Here is a 24,817-nt window from a genome sequence, read left to right as displayed (position 1 = left end):
GCAAGTATCCCCTGTAACTTCAATGGGCATTGACATATATTCTCACGAAGATCGGTGTGATCAGATGCTTTCCCAATTTACAATTGGAGCTGTTTATGTCCTGCGAAAACGGAAGTGATAAAAATGCTCGTAGCTTCCGATTTCTTAGACTATAGAGATGATTGCTGCTATTCCAGTCAGCTCTATGGTCAGCTGGCAGAAACACCAGCTGCATTCTCAGGTTCCCCCAATGGCATGGGACTGCCTGAGAAGGCCATGGAAGGCAGTGGGGGGAGGGGAGGCATCTTCTCCCGCTGCTTGTAAAAGCAATCCTGCAGCTAATTGTCCGCTATGATTGCTTCCGTATCTTCGTCTGAAAAAAAACTACCAGGATGATGCCTGCAGCTGCAGATATCATCCTGGTATAACCACTCAAAGTCCAGTGATGTACCAGTACGTTGCTGGTCCTTGTTGGATGTATATGCTCTAATGCCCTCCATTAGAATATACCGCCCTGCATCCACATACATCTAATGGTGGGCACACATGAAATGTACTTTTTTTTTTTTTTTTTGTCATTCAGCCTATGGGCTAAATGAAAAAAAAAAAAAACAGATTCCTTTATTCACATTGGTCGACGTGGATGAAGAAATCTCTGCCAAAAATGTTTTTTTATTTTTAAATATATACCAAAGCATAGGGACCATCCACCCACTGGCCACCCCAGGCCCCCATTTAACTGTGGATAAAAAACCTCATCCAGCAGCGCTGCACACCTACTCATGTACATTCTGAGAGTAAGACCCCCCCCCCCCCGTTGCTGTTAGAATAAACAAGTTGGTACTACAGCTGAATGGCATTCCTGCAGAGAAAACAGAAATGGTTAACAATAAAACAGAAAATCAATAAAACAACTTTTTATTGAAAAATATGTGCCCAAAAATATTATAAAATATATATGCTGAAGCATAGGGGCCATCCACCCACTGGCCAACCCCAGGCCCCCATGCTTCGGCATATCTGCTCTTTTTTTTTGAACTGCGGATGAAAAATCTCATCCAACAGTGCTGCCCACACTGACTTATGTATATTCTGAGAGCAAGTTCCTGTCAGAATAAACAGGTTGGTGCTGCAGCTGAATGGCATTCCTGCAAAGAAAACCGCAGTGGTTAACAATAAAATCGTAAAATTGTAACCGTAGAACAGTAACTCGACAACAAAAAAAACTACAACTATTTTTGTTTTTTAAAATGTTAATTTTTTTTGTACTTTTTATTTATTTTATTTTTACCTTTTGTTTTTTGTAACTTGCACTTAACCAGACTGTAGGGTCTCTCAAAATGCGATAGTCAGTTTCCTGACTACCTAACATCTTTTGGGACCTTGTGCAAATATGTGCCCTGAACTGTGCTGTGCTGTACCCTATACTAATACTCCACTAGTGCGTGGTAGTGACGAAAGAAGTCTTAGAGGCAGAGACCAGGTTGGCCAGGACAGGAGGGACAAAAAAAAGCAGGTGTCATGCCTAATTCCATGTCTGCTACAGACACAACATCTTTTTTTTTTTTTTTTTTGGGTGTCCTTTGGGTTGGGGTACAAGGAATGGCATTTGGAAAATGCCTCTCATGCAGCTGGTTAACTGCATCTGTGTTGGCAGTTTGGGCCACAGCACCTGAATACAAAAGGGCCGTGATGATCTCTTCCTGGAGTTTTAGGAAGGATCCACTTCATCCAGTTGCTCTGCAAAGCACAAAAGCATTATGTAGAGTCAATTAAAATAAATAAACAGACACTTTTTTTTTGTACCAGCGTCTGGCTTTTCGGGAAACTAAATACGGCTTCATCATCTGGTCGTTTTAAGTCCATCCCTCCCATGTTAAGGTTATAGTCATGGACACAGAGGGGCTTCTCAACAACACCAGCTGCCGTGGCAATTTGGATGGTCCTGTCTGCGTGAATGGAAGACAGGACGAATACATCCCATTTGTCCTTCCACTTCACTGTGAGAAATTCATCATTTCTCAAGCAGGCTTTTTCCCCCTTTCTAAGATGGGTATTTACAAACCGTTGGGGGAAGCCCTGGCGATTAGGTTGCACAGTGCATGTGCGCCAATTCTAAGATTGTACAAATGTCTCAGGGGCATAGAAATTTTTTAAAAAACTACTTGTCCAGGGGCTAACATGGTGTCCCAATCTACTTGTCCTTCATGACAATCTACTTGTCCTGATGAAAAAAAAATAACATAAATTTTAACCAAAACAGTGTTTTTAAATCTGCGTTCAGTAATGTCTGGGACTCTTAACCTCCCTAGCTGTATGATTAGGTCAGTATTTCTGTGCTTCTGTAGGCCTGTATTTCTTAGGAATAACTCACTTAAATCTGTCCAAACAAGAGTCTAGTAAACATCCCGGGTATGTTACACTTTGAAACATGAAATCATAAAAAAATAATAATAATAAATTTCATTCAATAATATAATCAAACCAAAAGCGCTGAAATTTGAAATAGAGCGCCAAGTTTGCACATCCCTGATCTTAGTCGCAAAATCGTTTTCAGTGTCTGATGATGAATTTCCCCTCGAATCATTATTACTCAATTCTGCAAGTGGTTCTGATTTACTATCGTTGTTCTCTAGCTGGTGTAAAACCTCTTTTGACCTAAAGGGATGCTTTTTGGACGCCATGGACGTTTCTTAGTTTCCAGGCAGAAAGAACAGTAAAAATGCAGGCAGGGCGCCGTACAAAGCACTCGGGACAAAATGTATGTGAAATGGTTTGATACAGTAATGTTTTACTATGTGATTTTAGTGTATTCGTGAATGTCACTTTTTAAAATTTTTACATTTCCCGCCGGTTACGTCCCGACGCTTGCAGGGAACGGAACCCGGAAGGCGGATGCCGGCATTGGCCGGAGGAGATGGCCGGGGACACTGCAGGGGGGGACATCGCGGGAGTGCAGGACAAGGTAAGTGCAGAAGGGATCCCGGAGCAACGCTGAGGGGTATTCCCGAGTGTAGCCCGGGGTTACCGCTTGTGGTGCTGAAACTTTACCCCGAGCTACACTCGGAAATACCGCCAGGAAGGTTAAAAACAAAAGGGGCTTTATGGCTACATAAATGTTTAATATTTTTAACATTGCGCTTTTTATCTCCTCCTCTCCTCCCTGCCTCTCTCCAACACCGCACCCGGGGACTAGTCGGTAGGAGAGAGACTTTCCAGTGTAATGAGCACGGATTGGCTGTTCCTCAGGAAAGGGGTGTGTCCGGCTTATCCTTTATCCATTTCACTGCCAGAGCTGTTTTTGCATTATTTGCACATGTTTAAAAAATCATTTAAGGCCTGAAGATTGCAGAAAACCACTAAACATTGTATATTTTCTGAAATCAGAGATCCTAGAGGATAAAATAGCGGTAGTTCCAATTTTTTATGTCACATGATATTATCACAAAGGTCTAGGAAATGCTAAATTTCAGTAAGAAAATACACTTGTTAATTTTAGGGCACAAAAAGCAATAAATTATCAAATTTTTTGTAAAATATAAAAGATGAGGTTGCATCGAGTAAACCTGAAATTTGCGTGCACTCATGAAATGGCAACAAACGTTAGTACACTGTATTTTCTATAGGTAACGCTTTTAAAACCCCTTATAGGTTATCAGTACAGTGTTATGGAGAAGGTCTGGTGCTAGAATTATTGCTCTTATTCTGGCGTGTGCGGCGATATGTAACGTGTATCGTAATTGACGTTTTCATGTGTAGGCGCCCGAGCATGTGCTTTTACGTTTGTGCATGCGTACATATGTGGGGGGGCCTTGAAAAATTTGAGGGGGGTTACATGCTTGGGTGTAACTTACAGTTAAAAAAATACTTCCCTTAAAAAAAAGTAGACAAAAAATCCCCTATGATGTTTTTTTGGTGACAGGTTCTCTTTTTTTTTAGATATCCAGGGTCTTTTAAACCCAGGATGTCTCCCCTGTGCTTCACTGAATGTAATGCGGTGCACATTGCACCGCATTATATTCTTTCCCGGCCTCAATTACTGGGAATATGTCAAACTGGGACCTGGCATTGCATCTTTTCTGGATCAGGAGAAGGGGAGGGGAGTGTATGTGTCCGGTCTCCTTCCTCCCCCATACCACATCCCTCCGGCGTACACTGAGCCAGTCTCGGGTTCGCAGATGGGCAAGCAGAGCCTGGGACATATAGCGGGCAGGGGGGTGGCGGCTAACACTGTGGGCTGTGTGGAAGCAATCGTGCGTCAGCACTGCCGCCCAAATGCTTCCACGTGACAGATGAGCCCTGCTGCTTGCCTGCAGCAGGGCTGAAGGCAAAAAAAAACTACCTGCCCGGAACTATATGTCCCAGGCGTCAGGTAATAGAAATTGCACACCCCTATGTCTAAATAGTGGCACGCTTCAATAAAAATTGTCCACATATAAGTTGTACCCCATATAGAAAAAGGATGACACCAAGTCCCAAACTATCTTGCCACTGCTCCCCATGTAGTCTGGGCATCCAGGGGGCTCCACCTGACTATCTTTTACCTCATAAATCTGAAACTTATAAGTATAGCCTGTTGCCCTGTCACATGTCTTCTACATCTTGACCCCATATCTGGCACGCTTGCTGGGGAGAAATTGTTGGAATACAAGGCGGCCAGAAATACTAAGGGACTCAACACAGATGTTTTGCTGGCGAGTATAGACATCTGCAAATATTTGTATTGAGTGTATTGTTCTTGAAATACATAAAACGCATTATACTCTCATATCTATACCTGGCCATGGCAGCAGAGAACACGGGCATATGATAAATTTGGTCTGTGGACCAATACAACCGCAATTCTTCTTTTTTTTTTTTTAAGTAATGCACATGTTGTGTTATGGGTTTCCACATGAATGGTCTGGCAAGGTTTGAATTTGGGTTGGCGGCGATAAACTGTTGTGCATATAAATTGCTTTGATCCACAATCAATGCATACAGATCTTCCATGAAAAACAGCTCCAAAAAAATCAAGTGGAGTAGTTAAATTTGCTGTTTCCACCTGAATTCCGGGTTGGGAAGTACAGGTGCTGCAGAATTTGTGGGCTGCCAATCAGGATTTGCAAGTACATCCAGAAGGATACTAGGCGCTCTACGGGCCTGTGTGTGAATTCTTGGTGGCTGCGGGATACTAGTGCTCTCCACCGCACCAGCTTGTACTGCACTTATGGGACTTGCCACGTTACCAACTGATACTGCAGTGCTGGTATGTGAAAGACCAGGATATACTAGGCCGCTGGTGCTCGCCAGTTCACCAACTGGTAGAGCGGCACTAGTACTGGTACTCTGCTGCATATGAGAGTCGTCATGTGACATCTCAGCAACCGCACACAGGTTGGTTGTCCTTGATTCAATCAAATCCACAATATTTTTCTATAAACATTTTATTGGATAGATTTTTTTCCTTTATACTTTATAGGGTCTATGCAAGAAAATAGATGTGTGGCCACTAGATGTGTAAAAAGATGTGTGGCCACTGGATGTGTAAATAGATGTGTGGCCACTAGATGTGTAAAAAGATGCGTGGCCACTGGATGTGTAAATAGATGTGTGGCCACTGGATGTGTAAATAGATGTATGGCCAGTGGATGTGTAAAAAGATGCGTGGCCACTGGATGTGTAAAAAGATGCGTGGCCACTGGATGTGTAAAAAGATGCGTGGCCACTGGATGTGTAAATAGATGTGTGGCCACTGGATGTGTAAATAGATGTGTGGCCACTGGATGTGTAAAAAGATGTGTGGCCACTGGATGTGTAAAAAGATGTGTGGCCACTGGATGTGCAAAAAGATGTGTGGCCACTGGATGTGTAAATAGATGTGTGGCCACTGGATGTGTAAAAAGATGTATGGCCACTGGCTCTGGAGGGAGCTCAGATTATTGCATATTGAAGAGATTGCCCTTGGAGTTTCCACATTTCTGACCTCACAGCAGTGAGTTGGGGTTCTCCTAGTAGTTAAGTAGTCAAATACAGTAGTCCAAGAAAATAAAGTCCAGGACATCCATGGCATATCAGTCTTCTTTATTTAGGCATAAATTCAAAAGGATAAAACAAATCCATCTGACAAGAGTTTCTTAACTTGTGTCCATGCACATGTTTTTAGGCTATTAGCATTTTTTGAGCTTCAGCTTCTAGTAGAAAAAAAAATAGTTTTTGTAGAGTTTTTGTAGTGTTTTTCCAGCAGAAAAAAACGCAAAAGGTTCCTAACCCCTGGTTCACGTATCCGCATTCCTGTGGGCCGCATTTTGCGCAGGCCCGCAGCCTGCAGTCTGCACGGGAAGCTCAGTTCCCAGTACGGTTGCGATTTCCAGTGCAGATGGCGTACCATTAGAATTAATAGCACCCGCCCACGGGTCCTCATTCCTCTGTGCGGGTGGTGCGGATCCGCAGCGGCACCACCCGCACAGATGTGAACCTAGCCTCAATGCTTCTAAATGCTACTAAAACACTCCTAAAAGCTATTTTCAGTTTTTGTTTTTCTTCATGTATTGTAAAAACACTCACGCTACTGAAACACTAATACAGGTTGGCACAAAAACATGTTTTTCATCCAGTGCTTTTCTTCTAACGTTTTTTGAGCTTATAAAAATACTAGTGTGCACACATTGTGTTTTTAGCCTTTCAAATGTATCACTAAATAAAGAAGAATGATATTCCCTGAGTGTCCTGGACTTTATTTTCTTGGATTGCTGTAGCTGCCATAAAGGATAGGATCACATGGGGGAAAATGCTTCAACATTACACATATCACAACCCCTCAAAAATATTAAAGAGATTGCATCTCTGCATGCTGACTTGATCTCTAACACTGGTTACTTTTAATTTTTTTTTTTGCTTTTACTTCTATTTTATTGTTTTCACTTCCTGGTTTCCCTGAAGGTAATGGTGATGCAGCTCCGACAGCACTGATGCCCCCTTGCAAGATCTTGTAGTATTGTCACACTGCGCATGCGTGTGATGAATCATATGGCATCATACGCCTCATCTCACGCATGCACTGTATAAAATGACACTCATTTGCTGGTAAAAAAAAGAAAAACTTCTTTTCGAGGTCTTTCAAGATCTCAGGTGAAGGATTTTTTTTCCTCTATAACAGATGTAGTTAAATGGTTCGCACTTCCGCCTGGCAGTACTAGTGTCGTTGGTTCGAATCCCAGCCACGGCTCCACCTGTCTGGAGTTTGCATGTTCTCCCTGTACCTGTGTGGGTTTCCTCCGGGTACTCCGCTTTCCTTCCACACTCCAAAGACATGCTGGTAGGTTCATTGGCTCCTGTCTAAATTGGCCCTAGTATGTGTATGTATGAATGTGAGTTAGGGACCTTAGATTGTACGCCCCTCGGGGGCGGGGACTGATGTGAATGTATAATATATATGTAAAGCGCTGCGTAAATTGATGGCTCTATATAAATACCTAAAATAAATAATAGTTAATACCATAAGAAATATGCGGAAGATGAGGCATATTATGTCATGTGCTTCATCTCACAGACACGCAAGGTTAATAACTCATTTTGCCTAGGGGAGAGGAGAAATCGTTTTGGTTATTTGATCCTCCTCTTCCCCCGCCTCCCCCCCCCACCCCACAGGGCATTCCCCTGCGATCTGGTGGTGGACTGTCCCTTGGCAGCCTTTTGTGTAGTGCAGGGCTAAGGACCCTGCTCTGGTCTTGATGACATTAGGATCCTAAACCAGTGCAGCGTGGTGGTGCAAACACTGCAGGGAGGAGCTGAGAATCAGTCAAGTAATTCTCTTACTGTTCGTCTAGACTTAAACAAGCAATTAACCCTTGCAGTGCGGGTGCAGTTCTGCAGCAAAGGGATAGCTTTTTATTTGCCCAGCGATGGGCTTTAATGGTTCTGTATACAGGAGCTTTTGTTGTTAGATTCACAGCTGCTTTTCTTTCCACACAAGACCAACGGGATTGCAAAATCTACTTGCAATAGATTGATCCAGGGTAAAAGGAGATCAGAAGCATCTGAGAAGACCATACAGCTGGCCATAGATGGATGAAAGCTTGGCTGGCTCAGCAGGGACCAGCTGAGATTCGATCTAACTATGTGCAGGCTGGTTGTACTGAAGTCGATTGACTTCAGTGCAACCAGCCTGTTGGGTTTTTTTTTGCTGTGATCATTTCTGATGGCTATAGCCGCCAGCAGAAATCGTATTTTTCCGCCAGGTAATGCTCCCCACTGATGGAACACAGTGCTGCGTCAGTGGTTCCCCCATCAACACTGGGCAGCACAGTGGCTAAATGGTTAGCACTTGGTTCAAAGCCCAACCAAGTCACCACCTGCCTGGAGTTTGCATGTTCTCCCTGTGCCTGTGTGGGTTTCCTCCTGGTACTCCGGTTTCCTCCCACACTCCAAAGACATGCTGGTAGATTAATTGGATCCTGTCTAAATTGGCCCTAGTATGTATGAATGTGAATTAGGGAGCTTAGATTGTACACCCCTTGAGGGTCAGGGACTGATGTGAATGTACAATATATATATGTAAAGAGCTGCATAAATTGATGGCGCTATAGAAGTACCTGAAATAAATAAATAACACGGACTGTGTTGACAGGGGGATTCTAGCAATTTTCTTTCTTTCCACCCGTTGTGGAAGAAAAGAAAACTGCATCATCTATGGGCTGCATTAGATAAAAAGACATGCTGGTAGGTGAATTGGCTCCTGTCTAAATTGTCACTAGTATGTGTATGTATGAATGTGGGGACCAGGGGTGGACTGACAACTCATGGGGCCCCTGTGTCCTTGCCCACACTCAAACTACACCCAAAAAAGCCTATGAAAGGTACCAGGGGCATCTCATGGGGCCCCCTACTGACCCCGGGCCCTCGGGCAGTTCCTTAGTACCCTAATGGTCAGGCCGCCCCTGGTGGGGACCTTAGATTGTGAACCCCTTGAGGGTTAGGGACTGATGTGAATGTACAATATATATGTAAAGTGCTGCGTAAATTGACGGCGCTATATAAGTACCTGAAATAAATAAATAGAACTCTGAAGCATTTCAAACTGATCTCAAGTTCAAGATAGAATTGCCTGAAAGCATGCTGAATTTCTCCATTGACGCAAGCCCACAAAAAGTTTAGAGATGTATTTTTTTTGTGACTGGAAAATTAAAGTGATCAGAGTAAAGAGTTGTGGTGAAACTTGTGTGCATGATTATGTGGCCCCCCCTCTGCAGAGGTTTGGTTTGACCATCTTTTCAGTTTTCTTTTTTTTTTTTATGTAGCTGATTGTAGTGAAGCTTTTAGGAGCAAATTCAGCTTTCAATGTGATCATCTGCTTCTTCTTCCTGAGGCTCATCCTGTAGCAGTACATCTACTGACGTAGGTGGGCTTTCTACCCCATCTCCTACCATTTCTGTTGTTGTGTGACAAATCCTCGCCATTGATTAATCATTTCATGTATACATTCCACCACCAGGCAGTCGCAGTTGCCGGCAGGCAATTTTGACTGCTGCCAATTTGAGACGAAATTGTGTAATTATGTCCCATCCAAACCCCACCTGCTCTTTGTTTTTGTGATTGCTTTGTTTAAACAACGTACAGTTATTATCTGTTTTCACCGGGTGCATTACATCGTTCTTTCCATCTCCACATTGTCTCTTGAGATACTGATGTGACTATTTGCAAATTTCTGCAATCATCGTATTGTTCCTAAACAAAATTCTAGTCGGAAACATAATTGGCGTGAGCAGTTGCTCTCTACCAATGACATAAGTAAACAGTGAAACACCACACATGAAGTGCTTGCTGTGACCTGGAGGGGGCAGTAAGACAGCATCTGTGTAGACATTGGAAATGCTCATCTGGGGGGTTTCTGTTATGGTTTATCTACTGATTTAGGGGCTAATTTACCCTAGACTTTTGATAAATGCATCTACTAACGTGCATTTGTTTCTTCTTCTTTTTTTTTTAACACATATTTTTGGCATGAGCTTAAGGGTTCATGCACAGGGATATAATAAATTACGCATATACTGTATATATGCAGAAGCTGGCAGATCCAGCTTTAAAAAATAAATAAATAAAGTATTCATGTTTTAATCTCTTACAGCGTTGAGAAGCGTACACACGTAAATTCATTCTAGTGGTAAAAATATGCATTTATCCTAGCCACTATAGTGACTTTACTTGTATTCCCATTTGTTTGTGGGGCAGCACAGTGGTTAACTGGTCAGCAGTTCCACCTTGCAGCACTAGGGTCATTGGTTCAAATCCCATCCACAGCACTATTTGCCTGGCGTTTGCATGTTCTCCCTGTGCCTGTGTGGATTTCCTCTGGGTACTCCAGTTTCCTCCCACACTCCAAAGACATGCTGGTAGGTTAATTGGCTCTTGTCTAAATTGGCCCTAGTATGTGTATGGTAGGGACCTTAGATTGTAAGGTCCTTGAGGACAAGGACTGTTGTGACTGTATAATATATATGTAAAGTACTGCATACATTGATGATACAGTAAGTTCCTGTAATAAATAAAAATATTTGTGTTTAGGCATATATGTGTGTAAAAGCCACCAAAATATTCTTACTTGAATGCTGGACATGGAGTTCAGTTTTACCTTGCTGGACACTGTAGCAAATGGAACTAAATGCGCATGGACACTTTGGATTTAATAGAGCTACATTTAGATCTGTAAAAAAAAAAAAATGCCATACGGATCTAAATATGGCTATTTTGGCATCCATGTGCATGAGGCTTATTGTGTTACTAAGCCCAGGATCCTGCATTCACTATATCCGGTCTCCCCGGACCCTGCATTCACTATATCCGCTCTCCCCGGACCCTGCATTCACTATATCCGGTCTCCCCGGACCCTGCATTCACTATATCCGGTCTCCCCGGACCCTGCATTCACTATATCCGGTCTCCCCGGACCCTGCATTCACTATATCCGGTCTCCCCGGACCCTGCATTCACTATATCCGGTCTCCCCGGACCCTGCATTCACTATATCCGGTCTCCCCGGACCCTGCATTCACTATATCCGGTCTCCCCGGACCCTGCATTCACTATATCCGGTCTCCCCGGACCCTGCATTCACTATATCCGGTCTCCCCGGACCCTGCATTCACTATATCCGGTCTCCCCGGACCCTGCATTCACTATATCCGGTCTCCCCGGACCCTGCATTCACTATATCCGGTCTCCCCGGACCCCGCATTCACTATATCCGGTCTCCCCGGACCCTGCATTCACTATATCCGGTCTCCCCGGACCCCGCATTCACTATATCCGGTCTCCCCGGACCCCGCATTCACTATATCCGGTCTCCCCGGACCCCGCATTCACTATATCCGGTCTCCCCGGACCCCGCATTCACTATATCCGGTCTCCCCGGACCCCGCATTCACTATATCCGGTCTCCCCGGACCCCGCATTCACTATATCCGGTCTCCCCGGACCCTGCATTCACTATATCCGGTCTCCCCAGGACCCCGCATTCACTTTATCCGGTCTCCCCGGACCCCGCATTCACTTTATCCGGTCTCCCCGGACCCCGCATTCACTATATCCGGTCTCCCCCGGCCCCGCATTCACTATATCCGGTCTCCCCTGGCCCCGCATTCACTATATCCGGTCTCCCCGGACCCCGCATTCACTATATCCGGTCTCCCCGGACCCCGCATTCACTATATCCGGTCTCCCCGGACCCCGCATTCACTATATCCGGTCTCCCCGGACCCCGCATTCACTATATCCGGTCTCCCCGGACCCTGCATTCACTATATATGGTTTCCCACAATACACACAACATGGAAATGCAATTATTTTAGTAAATATAAGCTGCTAAATACCTTTTCTCATCAACAGTATATAGCAGTTTGTGACTTCTGTAAGTGTCCAGCTGAAGACTGCTTAATCCTGTAGGAGGAGTATTCGTTCTCCTCTGACTGTCCTGTTAGGGTGCATGCCCCCTGACCCCCTCTCTGGACAGTACTGATTGGCCCTGTACTGATCACATGCACCCCCCCCCAAAAAAAAACAAAACGAAAAACCCTTTAGCAATGCACACCAAACTGAGCACGTATAGAGTGTCTCCTAGTGCTCTGTACTATCAGCAGATGGATTGGGGACTGTAGAAGGGAAAGATCAGAAAAGACAGGATCAAACAGCTTTTTACACAATGCAGAGGGGTACCCCCTTAGGTGTCACCGTGAGTATAACAAGCATGCTTTATTGCATACAGTATACAGACTGATTTTACTGTTCTTTGGTGTAGTAACACTTTAAGGGATCCAGGTTATTGTGTATGTGAACAATAAGCTTCTCCCATTTGCCCCCTTTTGGTGTGTTAAATATATTATTGAAAGGATTTTCAGTAGTGTATTTTTACACTTGCCAGTTTGTATGTGATTTATAGGTGTACAAAAAAGCTGAAAAATCTAGTGAACTTGTAAGTTCTGCGGTGTTTTCAGCCCTAACTGGTTCACCTCTGTGTGCTACAGAGAGAAGTGTGTTTTTATTCCTATAACACTGTCCTTGGGTGACATTCCTCCATAGATACAGTAAAAGTGGGTGAGCTCTGGGGGTCACCCTAGGTCAGAAAGTAATACTTTTAGGATTACGAGTTGAAATCAAAGGCAAAAATAAGCCTGAAAAAAATAAAACAAATTTCTGCTTCCACCATCTAAGGACTGGATTAATTATGCATGCACTAGATACTTGAAAATATCCCCTGAAAATGAAGCATTGAAAAGTGTATCGCAGTAGGCTGGTGTGCACGAGCCCAAGACACAAACTTCTTTAAAGTGGAACTTTAGTCAGAAAATGAAGTCCTGATAGATTACTTCATGCTGGCCCGCTTTGCAGTTCCAGCTATGTAAACAATAAAAATAGGTGCCTATACTGTTTGTATTTCATTGAAAATTAATAAAAACCTATTGAAAGACAAACACCTCCCTGCAATACATGGGGGGAAGAGAGAAAAAGAAAAACATGTAACATTTCCATCAATGGTGACCTATAGGCACATTCCAGTGAAACCGACATAGGTAAAGGCAAAGGTAGGTAAAGCGATAACTACCTGAGTACCCGGAGGAAACCCACGCAGGTACAGAGAGAACATGCAAACTCCAGGCAGGTGGTGCTGTGGTTGGGATTCGAACCAATGACCCTAGTGCTGTCAGGCGGGAGTGCTAAGCATTTGGCCATTGTGCTGCCCTACATTGTTCAGGACCTGACAGTTTCTCTTTAAGCCCCCATTCACACCAATGCAATTTGTCATGCAATCTGACAGTTCAAAATCACATGACAAGTCGCACCCTATTTATGACTATGGAACCATTCAAATCGGTGTAACTCCGACTTGCACGGATTCTGAAAAATGTTCTGCACCATTATCAGCTTTTTCATGTGCGATTTGCATTGACATCTGTGCATGTCGTTGGTTCGAATCCCAACCACGGCACTACCTGCCTGGAGTTTGCATGTTCTCTCTGTACCTGTGTGGGTTTCCACTGGGTACTCCAGTTTCCTCCCACACTCCAAAGACATGCTGGTAGGTTAATTGGATCCTGTCTAAATTGTCCCTAGTATGTGTATGTATGAATGTGAGTTAGGGACCTTAGATTGTACACCCCTTGAGGGTTAGGGACTGATGTGAATGTACAAGATATATATGTAAAGCGCTGTGTAAATTGACAGCGCTATATAAGTACCTGAAATAAATAAATATCCAAGATAAGAAAACTGCTACAAGTATAAGTACCTGTGTTATGTTTCAAATCTGCTTCTGTTTCTGTTTCCTTGTTGAACCCCTTAGGTTTTGTTTCTTCATGTAGTTGTAACCCTTTCCAGCAGCTGGAAGTGCTTGATTTTGAAGTTTGAACATTATCATGATATCTATCTCGGTGTAAATGGCAAATGTTTGTTCCTATTGTCCATATAAGGGCTTGTGGCTTTGGTTGGTGTCAGAACTGCTTTTCTCAGTTTAGGAGGAGGTTATCTGAATATCAGAGGACAATTACAAAGAAGTTGATGGAAATAAGGTTGGGAATAGATGAATTGAAGAATCAGCCGGTCTAGTAGGACCAGTTAGATCCACATTTGTTCCTGTTCGAGAGGAGTCAATCTAATGTTCGATTTCTCTTGAATGGGACTGGGAGTCCCAGTGGTAGAATACAATAGCACAGTGTGAGGATTCCCCCATGCACCTCATTTGTATGGATGGGGGAATCCATTCAGTTTTTTCGATCAGCCTGCTGGCCTTAACTGATCCGGGTATGGCCAGCTTAAGATGGAAGTCAGAAGTATAGCCAACTAGTCCCAATTCTAACAGTCTATTGCATAGACGTTCTCTTCCTCAGAGGTGTAACTAAAAGTCACAAGAGTGTAATATAATTCCCTACAACTCCCTTTACCACCTACAGTTATTACTTCCCACTGACGATTCTCTTTTTTTGTTTGCAGGTACTAATCTGCCCTCCAGTGACCAGGTTTTTCTATGGACGTAGAGAATCCTTCCATAAACTTCTAATCCAGGGGGATTCATCTGGGAGACTCAGTATCTGGAGCATACCTGATGACCTCAATGAACAGGAAAACATGGAAGGTAAAACTGAGCAAAATATTTTCTTATTTCCACAGACAGTTTTTTAGGGAAGTTATCACTTAACCGCTTGCCCACCGTCCTGTAGCAGAAATACCGCTACAGAGCAGCAGGGCTGCGCAAAATCACGTGTGTCTGTATATGTGTGTGTATGTATGTGATTTGCATTTCTGGGTAGGGGGTGCATGCCGCTTGACCCACATAGCCGTAGGCGGCTAGGGATGTTAATCACCGGGTTCCCCCACCGACACCTGGGGATCGGCAGGAAAAGCTGACTGGGGAGAGACCTGTCTGTAGTTTACATTTCTTTTCCTCCAGAAGTAAAGAGTGCCCCTTTGTCCTCTGTGATGACCTCAGGGTGAATAACTCTACACCGAGTTCACTATATGAACCACTGATGTATTTATACATGGAGATCATATCCCCCCTTATGTATTATACATGGAGATCATATCCCCCCTTATGTATTATACATGGAGATCATATCCCCCCTTATGTATTATACATGGAGATCATATCCCCCCTTATGTATTATACATGGAGATCATATCCCCCCTTATGTATTATACATGGAGATCATATCCCCCCTTATGTATTATACATGGAGATCATATCCCCCCTTATGCATTATACATGGAGATCATATCCCCCCTTAATCTCCTCTTCTCAAGAGAAAATAAATTCAGTTCCTCCATTCTCTCTTCATAGCTAATCTCCTCCATGCCTCGTATCAGTTTTGTTGCCCTTCTCTGCACTTCCTCCAGTTCCCCAATGTTCTTTTTGTGAATTGGTGCCCAAAACTGAACTGCATATTTCAGATGAGGTCTTACTAATGATTTGTACCGGGGGAAATTATATCTTTCTCTCTGGAGTCTATACCTCTTTTAATACAAGAGAGGATTTTGCTCGCTTTAGAACCTGCAGCTTGGCATTGCATGCCATTATTAAGCTTGTGATCTACTAGAACTCACAGATCCTTCTCCACCATTGACCCCCAGTTGTACCCCCCCCTAGTATGTATGATGCATGCATATTAGCCCCCAAGTGCAGAACCTTACATTTATCAACATTAAACCTCATTTCCCTCATAGTTGCCCAATTACACAGAGCATTGAGGTCGGCTTGTAAGTTGAGGACATCCTGTAAGGACGTTATTCCACTGCACAGCTTGGTGTCATCTACAAAGACTGAAATTGTATTTTTAATTCCAGACCCTATATAGTTTATAAATATATTCAAAAGTAAGGGTCTCAACACTGAACCTTGGTGTACACCACTGACACCCCTAGACCATTCAGAGTATGAATCATTAACCACTACTCTCTGAATACGATTGTTTAGCCAGTTTTCTACCCATTTACATACAGATTTTTCCAAGCCCATAGACTTTACCTTACACATTAACCATGTGGGGAACTGTGTCAAACGCTTTTGCAAAATCCAAGTATACCATGTCCACCGCCACCCCTCTGTCCAAGTATACCACGTCCACCGCCACCCCTCTGTCCAAGTATACCACGTCTACTGCCACCCCTCTGTCCAAGTATACCACTTCCACCGCCACCCCTCTGTCCAAAGATTTGCTCACCCCTTCATAAAAAGAAATCAGATTTGTTTGACAACTTCTGTCTTTCATGAATCCATGCTGTCTGTTGCTTAAAATATTTTTTTCCAGCAAGAACTCCTCTATGTGGTCTTTTATTAAACTCTCCAATATCTTCCCAAGTATAGAAGGTAAACTAACAGGTCTGTAAATACTTGGTAAAAATTTTGACCCCTTTTTAAATATTGGCAGCGCTGTATAGCAAAAAATGGCCTGGTCAGGAAGGGGTGTAAATCCTCTGGAGGGCAAATGGTTAAAGCGGTAATAAACTACACCAAAACAGAACAAATAAATGGGCCCCCCGAATTACCTGAAACCGCCTTCCAGCGGCGTGCTGTCACGGGTCACGGGTCACGACACTTACATTTTCACCCGCTCTTCCTTCTGGGGTCATGGGCTTTAGACCTATGAATGGCTAAGCCGTGATGGTGTCACTCCCGCGGCACAGAACTCTGAAGAAACAGCATGGGTATGCCATTCCTTCAGAGCGCATGCGACCGTAAAGTCACTGGTTGGTGCAAAAGTAAATATCTACCAAATGTTGCACGATTTGGAGACATTTACTGTACCTATAGGCAAGCCTTATTATAGGCTTACCTATAGGTACAAATAAAAAGTGGCTTTACTACCACTTTAAAGAGAACAACTTGTCCAACCTGAGGTCTGGAAATGTTTTGTCTCTTGTAAACAATCAAAAGGCCTAGACATGAATGTACACTAGTTGCCACAGTGAACACCTGGTGAAACTTGCAGCACTTTCACACTTCACCCAGAACATAAAAAAAAAGCAAAAAAACAAAGTACATAAAAAAGAAATATAAAATGGTGTAAGTTACGCATTTCCACCCTGGCTTTCCAGATGCTTTCTGTATGTATCCATGGGCCATTTTTCATGGGAAAGCTTAAGATTCTGAATCTGGTGAAAAGGCACGGGGATGTAGTTACTAAAGGAAAATAGATGTTGCACTTTGCATTTTCCCCAGAGCTTAGTAAAAGTGGTAAAGCTCTGCTGATTTCATCATCCAGTCATGTGCAAGCAAAATTTATTTTTCTTTTCTCCTGATTGGGTATTCTGCTGAAGTATGTGCCTTTTTACATTGTTAGGTGGGGAGTTTACAAAATAAGCAGACCTTAATTTTTACAGAAGGTTTGATTGAAGAAAAATAAAGGTGCTCAAAAAGCCTTTAAGTAGAAACGTTTATTTCTATTAGATCCCCAAATAACCCCACAGTATTAATAAAACAGTGTACAGTAATAACTCGGTTTACAAACGTAATTTTCGGTTTATGAATTAAAATCCATTGAAAATAATGCCCCAGTTTACAAATTTTTTATGAATTTTTTTCACACTATGAAGTGTATGTCAGTGCCGATTTTTATATGTAATTGCCGGGGTTTTTTTTCTTTACTATAGCTCACAGAATTAGCTGTCCCTTGACCCGGAGTTAATGGAAACTTGGTTTCTTTTAAGAAACTAAAATGAAACTTTCTTTCATTTTTGCTGGGGGAAAGTGACAGCTGAATTTCTGAGCTATAGTGTAGGAAAAAAAAAAGCGTTAATTACGTTTAAAAATCGGCACCATAATAAATGAAAAAACGACGTGCGGTCCCCCCTCCCATACATACCAAGCCCTTCAAGTCTGGCATGGATTTTGAGGTAAAATTAAAAAAACAAAATGGCGTGGGGGTCACTCCCAAAATCCATACCAGACCCTTATCTGAGCATGCAGCCCGGCAGGTCAGAAAAGGAGGGGTTGCCCCCTCACACCTGGGGACATCACGCATGTGACCCCACCCCATGGGACATCATTGATGTCACATGGGGCGGGGTCACTCGGGTGATGTCCCCGGATAGCCTTGCCCCTTACATATTTAAGAACTGTCAAGCCACCTCAGAAGTAGATGGCTGGAAGCCATCGTCTGGAGCGGAGCCTTTTTTTTTTTTAAATTCTTTTTTCGGGTCGTCGGCGGAAGTGACAGCGGGCACCGTGATTGACGTTGGATCTACTGCGGGAGACATTCTTTTAGTTTTTTCTTTTAATAAAGGACTTGTCAAAGACCGTGTCCTGTCTTTTTTTTTCACGCTACATTTTTTGTTTTATGTGAATGTTCAGCTAGGGGGGGACCGGGATCTGGGGGCCCCCTTGTTAAAGGGGGCTTCCAGATTCCGATAAGCCCCCTGCCTGCACAACCACTGGCCAGGGTTGTGGGGAAGAGGCCCATGTCCTCATCAACATGAGGACAAGGTGCTTTGGGGGGGAGCCCCCCCTTCCCCATAGCACATCCCCATGTTGAGGGCATGTGACCTGGTATGGTTCAGATGGGGGGGGGGCGCTCGCTCGTCTACCCAAACCCCCCCTTCCCCTTTCCTGATCTGCTGGGCTGCATGCTCGGATTAGGGTCTGATATGGATTTTGGGATTTTTTTTTTTTCTTCTTCTTTCACTACATTTTGGCGTGCAAGTTCCCCTCAAAACCATACCAGACCTGAAGCGTTTGGTATGGATGGGAGAGGGGACCCCACCCAGTTTTTTAAAATTATTTTTTAAATTGCTGTCAGTGGGGAATCCTGCTGACACCTGAAGCATTGACACATGGTTGTCACTACTAAAATACTGCATGACTTGATAAAATAACTCATGCGGTATTTTAGTAGCGTTTACTTTTTTCTGACCTCCGGAACGGATTAATTGGTTTTCAATGCATTCCTATGGGAAACGGCGTTTTCGGTTTAATAAATTTTTCACTATACGAAAGTCCTGCAGAACGAATTAAATTCGTAAACCAAGGTATTACTGTATTTTGAGTTCTTAGCAGAATAGATAGAGAGGGGAAATCTTCCAATGGGGACACTAGTCTGTTAGACAAGACATGAAGGGAAATCTCCCCAATAGAACACAGATGGCAAAAACATACAGGGGTTATAATCTCCCTTACTCTATCCAAAATAAAATTAAAAAAATGCATTTTCACTTTCACCGCATAGCACTCCTACTGACATTCAGCATGATTGAACACATATAAATAAAGTGCCTAAAGTAAGGATCATTGTAAAGCTGCTTAGCTCCATACATTGTGACTTTCAAATCTGGGGCTATCCTTGTTTTGTTGTTTAGTGAGCGGCTGACCCTAAACAGATACGTAGGCTCTATTAGAGGATTAAACTCTGCTCCTTTTAGCTTGAAAATGTAAAGCTTATAAAGTATATGTAGACCCAACTAATATCTTATAAAATCTTAGAAATGTTGATGTCATTTCAGTAAAATAATACCTGGTGATCTTACCATGAAGATTCTTGTTCCAACTCCTGTTTTGGAGTGACAAAGCTCCCTGTCCATTTCTTTCCACCCTGTTGCATGCATTTCCTTTGGAGGCAAGAAGTGGCTATGGCAGTGCTCCATGTGTAGGCATGATCCTCCATTGTCGCCATCAGGAAGGTGGTCCATAACTACGATGTGTTGATCCTGGAGCGAGTACATGTAGACAGGATGTGGTTGAGAGGCTGCAGGATTTTCACAGTACCGAGGAGCTAAATGGATGAAAAAAGGCGCAAAAAGAATTTTCGAAAAAGAAAAAATCATGACCGTTGTTTATGATACACAGTGCTTTATCAAAGCAGATGCCATCCAGTTAGGGGATACATCTATGTTGAGGATTGGTATAGCCGGCACTCGTCGTCTTTAATAATAAACTTTATTATGTAAAGAATCAATGTGTAGTGAGCGCAAAGATATAAATGAGCAGCTAGCACAGAGTGGCAAACCCTCCTCTTCCACTACATAAACACATAAAGGTGCAGTTCTGCACCTTTATGTATGTGAATAAACTTTATTGAGCGAGTATGTGCATGTAAAATGGCTTGCGTGTTTATATACACCAAATAAAGGAATATGAAAAAGAGACTCCTCCTAATACCCACCAGGCGATTCAATAGATTAATCAGCCAGTTAGTGGCAGGTGCCACGAAATAATCTTGATGGGTGAAGAGATTCACAGAACAGAAAAACTTTCAAAAGCAAAAAATGCAATTGGAAAGTGCTTCCTATAAGCGTCAAACCATCACTTCCTATACCACTGGGAAAACTTATCCCATATGAGAATACACTGTGCCTCAACCTTTTGTGGTGTATGTAGTGGAATGCAACTTGTGCACTCCAATATGTGGGATGCACAATCAGACCTCTACGGGTTAGGATAGCAGAGCATTATAATGAGACGAGCAACCCCAATGCAAAAAAGGTTCCAAACATTTTAGGGAGGTACATTCCACTAAATTGGCATCTTTTAGATTCAGCGGCTTAGAAAGGGTTACCAAACCAGTGATTGGGGGGGATATGCACCGTGTTTTACTAGGAAAAAAAACAAAATGGATTTTTTCCTTGCAGACTAGAATACCTGCAGAACTGGTGGGACGCGGATTTACTTATTAAATAATTACTAGCATTTTCAGTCCCTCCGCATTCCCTTCTTTTTCTTAAAATCCATTTCATTAAGTTTTTTTCCCATGGATCTCCTTTTTCTATTTATTTATTCATTCTTCATTTTTATTTTTCTAATTTTTTTTTTTCATCAAGAACTAAAAAGTATTATCCCATACATGGTACTAATAATATTCTGAATGGTAGTATTCAATGCCCTTTACAACTATATATCCCTTCTGATCATTATTTATATTGCATACTTTAGGATTAACTTTTAATAAGATTGTATTTAATTTTGAAATGGTAGGTGCCCCTTGATGACATCCCTGCATTTTGCTTTTTGACTTTATTTTTTGTCAATTTTTTATTTTATGCAAATCACTTTTTAGTTGTTTTTTTCGCTTTTCAAAGTTTTCTGTCATGAATCTCTTCACCTATCAAGGTTATTTCATGGCAATTGCCACTAATTGGCTGATTTCTTGAATTGCTTGATGGATATGAGGAGTCGCCTCTTTTTTTTTACATTCATTTATTAGGTATATATAAATGTAATGTCCTGACTTGTATTTTATGCCTATGATTAAGCCTTATTGCCAAAAAGCAGAAGCCATTTTATATGCACATTATAGGTGCTCAATAAAGTTGAGTGCTGGCTATACCAATCCTCATCCTTCAGTTTCATCTGTGCTGGGAAGACACACACAGCCAAAGCACCGACATTCCACCTCCGTGGGAATTATCTCTGGGTGTAGCACCTACTTGTTCACATACATCTACAGTGCATCCAGAAAGTATTCACAGTGCTTAACTTTTGCCACATTTTGTTATGTTACAGCCTTATTCGAAAATGGATTAAATGTATTTTTTTCCCCCCAACATTATGCAAACAATACCCCATAATGACAACGTGAAGGAAGTTTGTTCTGAAATCTTTGCAATTTTGTAAAAAAAAAGAAAAAACCACATGTACATAAGTATTCACAGCCGTTGCGCAATACTTTGTTGAAGCCCCTTTAGCACCAATTACAGCCTCAAGCCATTTTGAATATGATGCTAAAAACTTGGCGCACCTATTTTTGGGCAATTTCTCCCATTGTTCTTTGCAGTACCTCTCAAGCTCCATCAGATTGGATGGGGAGCGTCGATGCACAACCATTTTCAGATCTCTCCAGAGATGTTCAATCGGGTGCATGTCTGTGTTCTGGCTGGGCCACTCCAGGATATTCATAGAGTTGGCCTGTAGTCACTCCTTTGTTATGTGGGCTGTGTGCTTAGGGTCGTTGTCCTGTTGAAAGATGAACCTTCGCTCCAGTCTAAGGTCTAGATCGCTCTGGAACAGGTTTTCATTTTGGCCCGATGGCCCGTTCTAGGAAGATTCCTGGTGGTTCCAAACTTCTTCCATTTACGGATGATGGAGACCACTGTGCTCATTGGGACCTTCAACGCTGCAGACATTTTCTGTACCCTTCCCCAGATCTGTGCCTTGATACAATCCTGTCTCGGAGGTCTATGGACAATTCCTTGGACTTCATGGCTTGGTTTGTGCTCTGACATGCACTGTTCACTGTGGGACCTTATATAGACTGGTTTATGCCTTTCCTAATCATGTTCAATCAACTGAATTTCCTACCGGTGGACTCCAATCAAGTTGTGGAAACATCTCAAGAATGATCAGTGGGAACAGGATGCACCAGAGCTCAATTTTGAGTGTCATGGCAAAGGCTGTGAATACTTATGTACATGTTTTTTTTATTTTTGTTTTTTTATTGTTAATAAATTGGAAATATTTCAAAACAAACTTTTTTCACATTGTTATTATGGGGCATTGTTTGTAGAATGTTGAGGGAAAAAATGTATTTAATCCATTTTGGAATAAGGCTGTAACATAACAAAATGTGGCAAAAGTTAAGTGCTGTGAATACTTTCTGGATGCACTGTATGTTATACGAGCAAAGAAGCTGCCTGCAAACATTCAGTAACAATAGCTTAGTGGTTGACATTTCTTCTTGCATGAATGGGTTCCTCAGTTTGAATCCACCCAAGATACTATCTGCATGGAGTTAGCATGTTCTCCCTGTGCTTTTGCGCTCGCTCCAAACACATGCTGGTAGGTTAATTGACTCCTGTCTAAATTGGTCCTAGTATGTGTATGTATGCATGTGAGATAAAGACTTTAGATTTTAAAGTCTTAAAACTTTGCTTTTTTTTTTTTTTTTTTTTTTTAAGTAAAAAGGCCTACAGGAGGTTTATGCCATACTGGGCACAATTCACTAAAGCTTATTGCATGAGTTAAGTCAGTCACGTGACCACATATCGCATGTGATACTGAGAATGTCAATTCACTATTGCTGGTATGCGATATTTACCAAAAATAGCAAAAACACTCGGTAAATACTGCATACAAAGACCTTAAAGTCAATTCACAAAAGGAAATAAATTCTTTAATACATGCGGTAATTAAGTAGAGGTCCAGGCATGCGGTATGTACTCTATCGGTTGTTAAGGAATGGGTGGCCTCAGAGTCTTTAACAAACTATAAGTCAACAGCTGTCAGCGGGATTCCCCACTGACAGCTGAAAAAAAAAAAATGCTGGCAATTTAAAAATAATAAAAAAAAGTGGAATGGGGTCTCCCCTGCCATCCCTACAAAGCCCTTCGGGTCTGGTATGGGTTTTGTGGCCCCCCCAGAATCCCTACCAGACCCTTATCCGAGCATGCAGGTCAGGAAAGGGTGGAAACGAGCAAGCTCCCCCTCCTGAACCATGGCAGGCCACATGCTCTCAACATGGGGAGGTTGCATTGGAGGCAGGGGGGCTCCCCCTCCCCCAAAACACCTTATTCCCATGTTGATGGGGACAGGGGCTTCTTCCCCACAACCCCAGCTGGTGGTTGTGGGGGTCTTTGGGTGGGAAGGCTTAGTATGCCCGATTTGATAATGTCACAAGGGGCGCGTGATGTCACAGGGTGGCCTCGCCCCTTACATATTTAGGAACTGTCAAGCCAACGGAGCATTCAGATGGCAGAAGCCAGCGTAAAGAATGGAATTTTTTTTTTTTTCTTTTTAGTTTGGGTTGGTGGCGGGCATCGTGATTGACGTTGGATACACTTTGGGGGACATTCCTTTACTTTCCTTCTTTTAATAAAGGACTTGTCAAAGAGTGTCTCCTGTCTTTTTTCACACTGCAGTTTTTTTTTGTGAATGGATAGTGGTACCATGTACACCATACTCATTCACATGGGGGGGGGGGGGATCTGGGGGCCACCTTGCTAAAGGGGTCTTCCAGATTTTGATTAGCCCCCTGCCTGCTGACCCCCACAACAACCGGCCAGGATTGTGGGGAAGAGGCCCTTGTCCCCATCAGCATGGGGACAGGGTGCTTTGAGGGGGAGCCCCCCTGCCCCAAAGCACCCCCCCCCCATGTTGAGTGCATATGGTTCAGGAGGGAGGGGGACACTCACTCATACCCCCCCTCCCTTTCTTGACCTGCTGGGCTGCATGCTCGAATAAGGGTCTAGTATGGATTTTTAATTCCACTTTTAAGCTCATTGAAGGCAAGTACTGATGTGACTATACAGTATGTAAAGTGCTGTGTAAATTGTTGGCGTTTATATAAATGCCTGTAATAAGTAAATAGTAAGGTATGGACAAATTGGATTTCAGATTCTTGTCTCCTCTGTCTGACTGACCCCAGTTAAGATTTCTGAGTAAAATAGGTTACTGTGTTATTATCGGCAGTGTGGTTTGATACAATAACATTGTAGATAATTATAGTTTGCTCAAAAAGCTGCATTAGAAAATGAATCTTGAAGTACATAGGACTGCTGGTGTCTTTCCTGCAGTAGGTATCTTGTGCAGGCCTATTATTCTTACTCAGTTTTCAGAAGGAAAAAATACATCATGAAGAATTATTGTTGTATTATATTTCAAAAGTGCCATAAATGGTTTGTGGTATCTTCCAACGATCAGATGCTAAGTATAAACAGACATGGTCAAGAGTTTGTGGACACCCGACCCTTACGCCTACCCTGTGTGATCGCCTGACCCTTACGTCTACCCTATGTGGACTGTTTATGAAAAGACAAAAAGAGGGCACAAGGGCCTAGTGCATTACCTTTTAAAAATTTGATTTATTGATAAAAAGTAAAATACTCACAAGAGGAATAACATCAAATGGAAAGCATGTCACAAGAGATGCAGTGTGGTCCAAGACCCCTG

The 24,817-nt window shown here is 42.7% G+C and overlaps 1 protein-coding gene across 4 annotated transcripts in view; it reads left to right on the top strand.

The window, feature by feature from the left end:
- WDR7 (WD repeat domain 7) overlaps positions 1-24,817 on the top strand; it is a 591,021-nt gene that overhangs the window by 59,709 nt on the left and 506,495 nt on the right. For all 4 annotated transcript variants that reach the window (XM_089690073.1, XM_089690072.1, XM_089690071.1 and 1 more), the window contains one exon: positions 14,440-14,581. In XM_089690073.1, the coding sequence (XP_089546199.1) occupies positions 14,440-14,581 (142 nt within the window). The remainder of the gene's footprint in view (positions 1-14,439; positions 14,582-24,817) is intronic.

The sequence above is a fragment of the Staurois parvus genome, unplaced genomic scaffold, assembly GCF_062004578.1.
Source record: "Staurois parvus isolate SC_StPar_1 unplaced genomic scaffold, SC_StPar_1.0 ptg000513l, whole genome shotgun sequence".
In the NCBI taxonomy this organism is placed as follows: Eukaryota; Metazoa; Chordata; class Amphibia; order Anura; family Ranidae; genus Staurois; species Staurois parvus.
Note: the sequence above shows the minus strand (reverse complement) of the source record. Positions and strands in the feature narration are given on the sequence as shown.